The 10,385-nt window shown below is 51.3% G+C and overlaps 5 protein-coding genes across 5 annotated transcripts; 2 read left to right on the forward strand and 3 right to left on the reverse strand.

Moving 5' to 3' along the window:
* Window positions 1-654: 654 nt before the first annotated feature.
* Window positions 655-2,453, forward strand: CTAM01_17002 (cytochrome P450; the record flags this gene model as incomplete). The annotated part of the gene is made up of 4 exons (XM_060532994.1): window positions 655-846; window positions 900-1,430; window positions 1,525-2,144; window positions 2,195-2,453. 4 exons carry the CDS (start codon window positions 655-657, stop codon window positions 2,451-2,453), a joined length of 1,602 nt encoding a protein of 533 aa, XP_060372424.1.
* A 550-nt stretch (window positions 2,454-3,003) lies between these two features.
* On the reverse strand, window positions 3,004-3,531 carry CTAM01_17003 (uncharacterized protein; the record flags this gene model as incomplete). The annotated part of the gene is made up of 1 exon (XM_060532995.1): window positions 3,004-3,531. One exon carries the CDS (start codon window positions 3,529-3,531, stop codon window positions 3,004-3,006), a length of 528 nt encoding a protein of 175 aa, XP_060372425.1.
* A 2,344-nt stretch (window positions 3,532-5,875) lies between these two features.
* On the forward strand, window positions 5,876-7,679 carry CTAM01_17004 (uncharacterized protein; the record flags this gene model as incomplete). The annotated part of the gene is made up of 2 exons (XM_060532996.1): window positions 5,876-6,399; window positions 6,485-7,679. 2 exons carry the CDS (start codon window positions 5,876-5,878, stop codon window positions 7,677-7,679), a joined length of 1,719 nt encoding a protein of 572 aa, XP_060372426.1.
* Window positions 7,680-7,725: 46 nt separating this feature from the next.
* On the reverse strand, window positions 7,726-8,514 carry CTAM01_17005 (uncharacterized protein; the record flags this gene model as incomplete). Its single annotated transcript, XM_060532997.1, has 1 exon — window positions 7,726-8,514. One exon carries the CDS (start codon window positions 8,512-8,514, stop codon window positions 7,726-7,728), a length of 789 nt encoding a protein of 262 aa, XP_060372427.1.
* Window positions 8,515-9,085: 571 nt separating this feature from the next.
* On the reverse strand, window positions 9,086-9,720 carry CTAM01_17006 (thioredoxin; the record flags this gene model as incomplete). Its single annotated transcript, XM_060532998.1, has 2 exons — window positions 9,086-9,535; window positions 9,667-9,720. 2 exons carry the CDS (start codon window positions 9,718-9,720, stop codon window positions 9,086-9,088), a joined length of 504 nt encoding a protein of 167 aa, XP_060372428.1.
* Between the last annotated feature and the right edge of the window lie 665 nt (window positions 9,721-10,385).

Genomic DNA, 10,385 nt, shown 5'->3' on the forward strand with positions numbered 1-10,385 from the left:
CGATCCCAATACGAAGTTCGCGAACATCAGGGATATCCATCGGGCTCAAATCGAAGCGGGTGAAAAGGAGGTTATCACGGCTGAATCCAGCGACTCTGAATGCCCTAGTGAGGCTGGCAGCTGTATTGTAGTGGGTGTGGTTGAGGATCAATAGTTAATAGTAATGAGGAGGTTGGGTTGTGATCCCATCGTTTTTGTGGTGCCAGAAACAGGGGGGTGCCAGGAAGTGGGTATGTTGACTTAACATTTCAGCAGCCCTAATCTGCACCAAACATCAGGTCACCCAATGATGTAATACCCCTTCTGTCACCGGACTTTTCAGAATGTCCTTATTGTCCTTATTAGGCCGATTCTTCTTCAACAAAGCTGGCCGTGATGATTTCTTAGCGAAGCGATTTTCTACCCCAGTTGGCATTACCAGTAGGCCTGCAATGCCAAACAACATGTGCAGTTGCAATAAAACGTTACCAGCGATTCATCATTGTCCCATTATTCAGGAACATGGGTACAGAAGACTTCTGACCTTCCCCGTTGGGCAAGTTATCCGAGCCCAGAATTTGTTGGTCGTTGGTTCATCCATCAACCACATCTCCGGCTCCCTGAATCGCCTTCGGCGATCGGCCTACAGCCATCAACTCTTCCCCGCACCGTTGAATGCCTGGCCACCTCATATACATAAATGGTCACCCGCAGCTCCAAGGAAAGTCCTTAGATTCTTCACCACTTCGTTGTCCGGGTACAGATTTGCAACCCCATCGCCTCCAGAGCTCTTGGACCATGCTCTTCACCGATCCAGTCGTAGTGTCCTGGGCGCTTGTGACCACGTGCCTGCTTGGTTTCTTGCGGGTAAGTTGGATTACCTCGTGCAACATCAGAGAAACCTTCTAACAAACATCTAGCTGTATTCTTTGTGGCTGCGCAACCCTCTCAAGCATATTCCAGGACCATGGTACACACGCATCACCCATTACATACTCAAATGGCAAACCACAATCGGCCGGCGAATGTACTACGTTCACTCCCTCCATGAAAAGTACGGTACCGTTGTACGGATCTCGCCGTATCAGGTCGCAATTTCAGATCCCGACGGCTTCGTAGCGATCCATCGCATTGGTTCTGGCTTCCTAAAATCGCCATGGTATGAGGAGTTCGTTGGAGATACAGGCATTGGAATTGGTGTCTTTGCTACAGTAGACCCAGTGAGGCACGGAGTGATGCGTAGGCTTTTCTCTCGCGCCTTTTCTACCACCAGCCTTCGACAGAACTGCGAGGAAGTTGTGAGGGAGAAGGTTGCGAAGGCGATTCACAGGATCGAGGGCGAGGCTACCCACGGATCCTGCGATATACTTCATTGGTCGATGCTCATGACTTCAGATGTGATTGGCCAACTAGCTTTTGGTGAATCCTTCGAGCTACTAGAATCTGGCAAGGTACGTCAACTGTTAGTGTTGCTGTACCATTACTTCTTCATCGAGTGTCACATGCTGCAGTTGAAATCTAGTAGCTGACCACAGGAATAAACAGAAAAACGAGTACATCGACACGTTTCAATTGGTCGGGATTGGGAGTTATTTGAAGCACGAGCTTCCGTGGCTCTATGCAATCTCTCATTACATCCCACTCAAGCCGCTTCGACGAATGCTCAACGCAGGAAACTCGATCCGCGAATACGGCGGTCGAGCTGTTGAAAATTTGAAGAGACATCGCGACAATAAGTCAAACCTCTTCGCTACTGCTTTAGCCGAGTGCGATGCCGGAGACAAAGCCGAGCTTACGGAAGATTACATCCAAAGCGAGGCGTCTAATCTGATCTTTGCCGGCGCAGATACGACGGCGGGGACTCTGACGTACCTTGTTTGGGCTGTCTTGAGAAGGCCTGAGCTTCAAGCTCGGCTTGAAGCGGAAGTCGCTGCGGTTGACGATATCAACATTTTCAACGATGCTTTCCTTGAGAAGCTACCTCTTCTTAACTCTGTCATCGATGAAACTCTTCGCCTCTACGGCAGCATTCCGGCCAACTTGCCGCGAGTTGTTCCATCCAAAGGCGCCAAGTTCGGAGACTATAAAATTCCTGGAGGCTTAGAAGTTGAGACTCAGGCTTATACTCTTCATCGGGACGAAAATGTCTATCCCAACGCACTCAAGTAAGTTGTTGGTCCTCGGAAGCAAGATCAGCCTTCTAATCTTATTTCAGATTTGACGAGTCACGATGGATGGACCCCAAGATGCTCACGCCACACCAGAAAAGCAGTTTCTGTCCTTTTGGTGCCGGTGCACGAGTCTGTATCGGTCAGCACCTCGCTCGAATGGAAATCCGTATGGGGGCTGCTGTATTGTTCAAACAGTGCCCTGGCCTCAAGTTATCTAGCAACATGACAGACTCTATGATGGAGATGGAAAACTTCTTTGTCGTTGCGCCCGTCGGGCGTCGTTGCGACGTCACTCTTCAATAATTCTTTTCTCTAAATAGGTAAAGCTTTTGTGAGAAGAGAATCACCTGGAAGGCTCTGTCACACAGTGACTGTACAATATATTGATTTCCCTTCATGCCTTCGACGCTGCCTCGTGTAACTAGCTTCCAAACTATTCCAACTCTTTCACTCGCTTTTCCATCACAGTCAACTTCGCGCAATATTCAGCTCACGGTACTCTTTGGAAACCATCGGCAGATCCAAGTTGGCAATGCTTGGCTGTATATATCTCTAACAGTGACTGTATTTGTTCTTGGTACAAAGTACTATGCTGATACTAACTAAACAGCGCGAATTAAGGGAATCCTCAACATCTACTAGTACACAGCCTCAGAGCCCTGTTGTTTTTGAATGATTAACAAAGCTAAACCCACGGTTGCAGCTAAGTCATTTTATAACCTCCCTCGTCCTTGCATCATTGACCGAATCCCCTCCAGGTTCCTCGCGTTACTGGCTGAAAGACATACTAGCTGGAGTACAGGTTGGTGTGTTGCCTGTGCTACCCTTATTGGATGGCAGCGTTTGAATTGCTCTACTCTAGCTGGGCATACCAGGTACCATCTAGACGAGGGAGAACGATGCAGCCGGCGCCGGTCGTAGGGGTCGGGCTGAGACTCATTCCGGTAGCGCGACCGATCAGGACCCTGATGGTCTCCCTAACCGTGCCGGTGATAGTGTCTTGGTAGTTGCTGAAGATGATGGCTGCGCCAAACAGCTGAGATCGGTTGGTAATCTGGTATCTAAGCTGGCGGTTTCGGGTGGTCGTAGACGAAAAGTCGATGATGGCACGAACGTTACGGTTCGGGTTCCACTCGATAGAGCGGCGGGCGTCGAGATCACCCTGGATATCTCGGCGGTTGTCTCGGTTGATTCTGAGAACCGGGAGGATGTGGGTGAAGCAGCCCTGGCGGGCTTCAAGGGGGGATGAGTCGAGAGGGGCGACCTCGCGGACATCCATGTTAACAGCTCCAATGGCTGAGTTGTCAGGGGGGCTAAGAGCTGTGGAAAAGACAGAAGTGGCCAAAGTGGCAATGGTGAAGAGAGCGGTAGAGAACTTCATTGTGAGAGTTTGTGGATGTCTTGTACAAGAATGGTTTGGGTAAATGAAATGTCGGGAGGAGCGAGCTCAGTAGAAAAAGAAGAGATAGTAGTCTGAATCTTCGGTGTCTGGAGATGTCTTCCAATCTGAACAATTACGCCGGTATAATCGAGACCTTTTATAGAGATTGAGAACTCATGATGGAAACCAATATCAATCTTACAGCCGTGGGCAATGTGTTTGAGTTCGATTTCATCCTTGGCATTGCAGCTCACAGTGGCCAGAACATTGTTCGGCATTCTGAGCCAAATTCTCCAAATAGTGATCATGAAGTTATTCGGAGTAGTCGGAGGACTCCATTGAGTCTAGCAGTTGACATGAGTCTACGAAGCTTTAGGTTCCCGAATAAGCAAAAGACCCATTCAGCGTAACGGATCCGCCTAACGCCTAAGTCGAGGCTGTGAAACTCTAATCCCCCTCCCCCTCCCCCCCGGACACAGCGGACACGGCGACTTTCAAAAGCGAGGTAATCTCGCAAATCTTTAGTGTAAAGTCAGACTGATGGAGAATCGTGACAAACGTGCACGAGTCTAGGCTCGATAGGGCTTCGTAAAGGCAAACAAATGGAATAGGCTACCTGAAGCTAGTCGAATCCTAAGTTCTTGGCAATCCGACTTCTAGTTTATTTGCTCTGTTTTAAATGAGGACTATTTCAGACTTCACAAGAGCCTAGCACGTGGACGAGTCCTCCGATTTAAACCTTCGTATCTTAATCTTGATGGAAACGGTTTCCACCTTTCGGATTTCTTGACCAAATAGGCACTCAGACTCGGAGGCTGGTAGCTCTTCAGTACCTTAGTCCACTCCTCAATAGGAGCCATCTTAGACTTCACGACATCCTTGATTGGATCAACCCCAGTGGACTAGTTCATTCTTTTCACTTGGTTCTAAACGAATCCGAAGTGCTGATAACCGGCCAAGTTCCTCGGACTTGGAAGGCTAAATCGACAGACAAGGAATCTGGACGTAGAGCGAGGAGAGCGAACTTGCTTTGGGATTCCTTGGAGGGAAAATGTTCCTGGTCGTAAGGCCCCGTCTCTTGAGCTAACTCCGGTACAATACGCGGACAGGTCGCGCAAACCTGGCAGGCTGGCCCAACTTTAATTAATTCTGAAAGCGCTTCATTGACCTAGGAGTGATGTGCTGCGCTGCATTATAATACAATGGGAATATGAGGACAGAAAAGAGCAATAAGAAGGCGGTGGTGATGTCCGTCTACAGCGGCCGTTCCTGATGACACCCAACGTGGGTACTTAATGTCGGCTACGCCCACCAACTTTCTCCGTCGACGTCTCATATCTCAGACACACTACGCAGTTCAATATATGATAATTGGACTTAGTGCTGGCCGAAAGTCCTGCCCTACTGACACGTATACCAGCGGTACCCAGAATAAGTTCCTGCTTTAGTATTTCTGAATGGATAGCCATTAGACACTCAACATCAGGAGCTGGTGATCCTTCCTAGACCTTCGCTTTAAGCCTTCAAAGCGACTGCCTTGCGGTGAATATGTCACTGAATGATGGACGCGGACATGGCTACGATAATATGAAAGCTACTAAAGAGTCAACTAATTGGTCCCAGTCTAGATGAATGTCTAGGAGCGGCGACCAAATGTTTCCAAATTGTCAACTATGATGGTAATCAACCGCCGGCGGCAAGTTACCACAGCCAGTATCATGATCGGGCCATCTGACCACGTTCCTTTAAAAGATGCCGGCCGGTCACCGATCCAGACCCCATCAAGGTACATCCATAACTGGTCTTTTCAAGCAAAAGACCAGTAGTGAAATTAGATATGAACTATCTTCATCATGACTTAACAGAGAAGACAAGTCCATAGCCTCAGAGTAGGCGGAACTGAGAATACCCCCAGTCCGTGACCATTCCGCTACGGTCAACCAATCTGGCCTTCATCGGCTTGGTATGAGAGTAATTCATGTCGACCCAAGCTCGTTACTCAAACTGCAGACAATGAAGAGAATTCCAATCTTTTTGTTGTCACTTGTTTCCCAGATGATCATCACCTCCTCTCGGTGCCTTGTATATCCAGCTACAGACTTCGCCATGAAATCCCACAGACCGTATAATGGCGAGAGTCTTGGGCAATCCGCGAATGTCCACGAGAATAGCCACTCCTAAGAACTGCCACCAAAGCCTCCAACTCGAATAACAGCCTCGCACCTTGCTGGCCCCACGGCTTGATATTGGGAAAACTCTGCTCTGTGAAGATCCCCGCCCTTTTACCCTCCTGTTCTTCCATTGAAAGCCATGCCAACCCTTCTTCCATCAACGATTATACACCATGTCAACTCCACCAACGCACTCGACCAAGCCCATCGTTGGCCAAACGGTGGTCTCCAAACCCTCAATCGAAGATCCTTCCAACACCTCCACTCGACGCACCGAGACCGAAGAAGTACCCATAGCCACCGATGGCCTTCACCGCCGCCTCAGTAACCGCCAGGTCCAGCTCGTCGCCATCGGGGGCTCCATAGGCACGGCCGTCTTCGTCAGTATGGGCGGCGCCCTTCAGCGTTCCGGGCCGGGCAGCCTTCTTCTGGCGTTTGTCATCTATACGATCATTCTCTCGCTGTGCAATAACTGCATGGCCGAGATGTCTGTTTACATGCCCGTAAGCGGCGGGTTTGTCCGACTTGCGGGGAAATGGGTCGACGATGCGTTCGGCTTTATGGCCGGCTGGAACTTCTTCTTCTACCAAGTCTTTCTGATACCGTTCGAGATTGTGGCTTTGACGCTGGTGGTTTCGTACTGGAACGACAAAATTCCAGTCTACGCGATTTGCGTTGGGTGCATTATACTCTATGGGTATGTTTCCTCGGTGCTCGCTGTGGTCCTTCTCTGTGTCAGGAAGAGCCCGAGGCTGTAGAGCAAAGTTAACATTATTGCTTAGCCTCATTAACGTTTTTGCCGTCGGCGTTTACGGAGAAGCCGAATTCTACCTCTCCGGCGGCAAAGTCATTCTGCTCGCGATGCTTCTGGCTTTTACTCTAATCACTATGGCGGGAGGTAACCCGCAGCACGACGCCTACGGCTTCCGAGCCTGGTCCGCCGGTTACTTTGCCGAATACGTCAGCACCGGGCCCCTCGGGAAATTCGAAGGCTTCCTGTCCGCCCTTTGGACCGCATCCTTCACCTGCGTCGGACCCGAATACGTCTCAATGATGGCCGCCGAAGCCAAACATCCTCGTATTTACGTGAAGACGGCCTTCAAAGCAGTCTACTGGCGCATCTGGATCTTCTTTGTTGGGAGCGCCCTGGCCGCTGGGATCGTCGTCAGTCATAAGGATCCGACTCTCGTCGCGATTTACACGGGAAAAGGGGGCTCCACTGGCAGCGCGGCTGCATCGCCTTATATCATCGCGATGGGCAACCTCGGCATCGGTATCCTGCCTCACGTTGTTACTTTCTTCTTGGCTACCACCATTTTCTCGGCCGGCAGCGCCTATACTTATTGTTCTACAAGAACGCTCTATGGTCTGGCACTCGAGGGGAGGGCCCCGCGCTTCCTGACCAAGACGACGAAGAAGGGGGCCCCGATTTACTGCCTTACCGTGGTCATGGCCTTTCCTCTCTTCTCGTTGTTGCAGCTCTCGAGCTCGTCGGCAAAGGTACTCGACTGGCTGATTTCGCTGACAACCGCGGCAACTATCATTGACTACATCGTCATTTGCGTCACATACAACTGCTTTCACAGGGCCTGCAAGACGCAAAACTTTGACCGCTCTCGTCTCCCTTACATCGGTCGGTTTCAGCCGTATAGCGCGTACATTGGCCTGGTCTGGATGACATGTGTCGTGATTTGCTACGGCTACCGGTCACTCAGTCCGTTTGACCCAGCTTCTTTCTTCATACATTACACGATGGTTCTTCTAGCGCCTCTTCTGTTCTGTCTCTGGAAGTGCTACAAGGGTACGAAAACCCTGCGGCCGGACGAGGTCGACCTCGTGTGGGATGCCCCTCGAATAACCGCGTACGAGGAGCTGCTGAGCGAGGTTGATCCTCCCATCGGATTCCTACAAGATATAGCCAACCACTTCTCGGTCAAGAGGCTTATCAAAAGACGTGATGCCACCGCCGTAGTGTGAAGCAAAGCAGCTCTTGACAACCAAGCACACCGCCACACTCCGCCCACTACATTGACAGGGTATACCACAGCCCTCCGGCAACAGCAGCAGCGCCGACAAGCCACGGCGCAAAACGAGCACCGGCTTCCAGAATTGTTCTTTTTTGCTTGTCAAAGATCTTGCTTCTGAGCGCTGCAGCTTCGTTCCCATGCGGAAACGGCATGTCCGGCACTGGCAGGTCGAGGAACTCGCACAAGGGACCCCAGCCCTCCCCGAGCTTGTACACAAGCAACCTCTCCTTGGGGACCGTCGACATGATGTACTTGTGGTGGCGCTCATAGACCTCGCCGAGCTTCAATTCCAGGTCGGGAACGTCGCTTGCTCCCACCCAACCCAGCATCATCTTCTGGATATTCCCCGCGCTGTCTGCGCCCATCATGGGCTCGACGTAGTCACGGATGAAACACGTCAGGGGCCCAAAGATGCCAGAGATGACCTCCTTCATCGATACGCGCCACTTTTCGTAGTCCCGGATGACGAGAACGACCTTCGCTTCAGGATAGGCATCGATGAGCGATGGGGTGAAGGGGGCCGCGATATCGGTGATTCCTTCGCAGGGTCCAAAGATGTGGTCCCAGTCGGCGGTGGTCATGCCCTTGCCGGTGTATGAGGGCAATGTCGGGAATAGGGCGTCGGAGGCACGGCCGAAAAAGCGCCAGTCATCGGGGCTGTCGATGGCATTGAGGCCGTGGTAGACGTCCTTGTAACCCAGCTCGGTGAGGGCGAGCATCATGGAGTAGGACCCCGTGCGAGGGAGCCCGACGCTGAGGACTTTGGTGGGGCGAGAGGGAGCCATCGTGACGGGTTGACTCAGTGTCGATGCCTCGAAAGCTGGTTCACGATATGTCTACACACGGTACCAGTCTCTTCTCACATAGAAGTGTCTGGTGAACATTAGTGGCAATGGGACGTCAGTCGATTATCTTAGTGAAGTTTGACTAAATAAACATGTCAGCATGAGCGACATTCGAAAGCTGCCTAGCCCACATCTTCACCCTTGTTGATCTAACTGCTTCGCGAATTAGATGACTCGGGTGCCCACCGCTAGCTCAATTAACCGATTCTGCCGTATACATCCCTGACCGGGACAAGGAAAGACCGACAGGCATCCATTCTAGGGTACCTGGATTGCTGTCATTGTTGAATCCATAAATCGATCTCGAAGATGAGGATGTGATCACCAAGGTCGAGTAACATTTTCTGAGATTTAAGTCAAGACACTGGCCTCTGAAGCATCAACACACTTTCAGTATTTTCCGTTCAAAATCGCTCATTGACATTCGGATCCACTGTTTGGCTATTCGAACCCTCGACAGAAGTATTCCTTCAAAGGTCCAACTTTCCGCACACGCCAATCCTGACTCTCATCATTCCTTCGCATCCTCTCCCTCACCAGCCAGCGCCTGCACAACAGCCTGCAACGCAGCCCGATCCGCGCCCCGAATCTTGTCGACGCGGCCATCCTCAGTGAACACAACCGACTGACGAGGCGTCACTCCCTTGGCAGCCACACCCGTAGGCTTTCCCTTCTGGAAGAACATGAACGTCGGCATAGCAGTGACGCCGTAGCGGCCAGCGACGCTGTTGACGTGGTCGACGTTGACCTTGGCGAACGCGAGCTTCCCCTCCGCGGCGTGCTTGTCGGCCAGACCGGAGAAGACGGGCGCGATGGCGCGGCAGGGCGGGCACCAGTCGGCGTAGAAGTCGACGACGACGTTGGTGGTGGAGGCGAGGAGGGCGTCTAGCTCGCCGGCGCTGGCGACTTTGTAGACTTTGCCTGATGTCTCGGGGATGGGCGAGCGGTCTGCGAATAGTGTCTTTATAGAGTTGATTAGTTAGCAGCACGGCACTCACATTTGAGGTATCGTTTAGGGAGGATAGCCATGGACATCTCATGAAGAGGGGTGAGGCAGCGGCTCCGTCGTGAGGCCTGCTGTGGGGTACGTACTTTTGCGAGCATGTAAATGGCAAAAGCCAGGAACATCCATGAGAGCGTGTCCATCTTGTCGCTCAATGCAATGGACTTCTATGATGAGAGCAACTGTTGTGCGGACATTCGCGCGAACATCGAATGTTGCAGAGCACAAGGAGAAAGCTCGATTGATCCGACCTTGAGCTGTGGAAGCCAACCGGGCTTTATCCGGCGGAGCTTTGTCAGCAGCGACCCGTGCATGGGTAAGGTGGGTGGCGCGCAACGTCAGCAGGTATTAATATCCAGGCGTGCCAGGTACCCTAGAGGAGAAGATTCAGTATGACACGTCGTGTTGAAGCAATACCAGAATCCAGATAGACCCAACATCAACTCCGAAACATGATAATTGCTTCGTCCAGGTATAGATATCTCGAGATAAATGTTTCTCCCGGAACCGTCATGTTCATTCGATAGACAACTTCATATTTGAAAATAATTGGTGCACATTCTGGTAAGTCAACATACCCACTTCCTGGCACCCCCCTGTTTCTGGCACCACAAAAACGATGGGATCACAACCCAACCTCCTCATTACTATTAACTATTGATCCTCAACCACACCCACTACAATACAGCTGCCAGCCTCACTAGGGCATTCAGAGTCGCTGGATTCAGCCGTGATAACCTCCTTTTCACCCGCTTCGATTTGAGCCCGATGGATATCCCTGATGTTCGCGAACTTCGTATTGGGATCG

This window comes from Colletotrichum tamarilloi, assembly GCF_030869305.1.
Source record: "Colletotrichum tamarilloi strain Tom-12 chromosome Unknown Scaffold_303.1, whole genome shotgun sequence".
NCBI classification, from domain to species: Eukaryota; Fungi; Ascomycota; class Sordariomycetes; order Glomerellales; family Glomerellaceae; genus Colletotrichum; species Colletotrichum tamarilloi.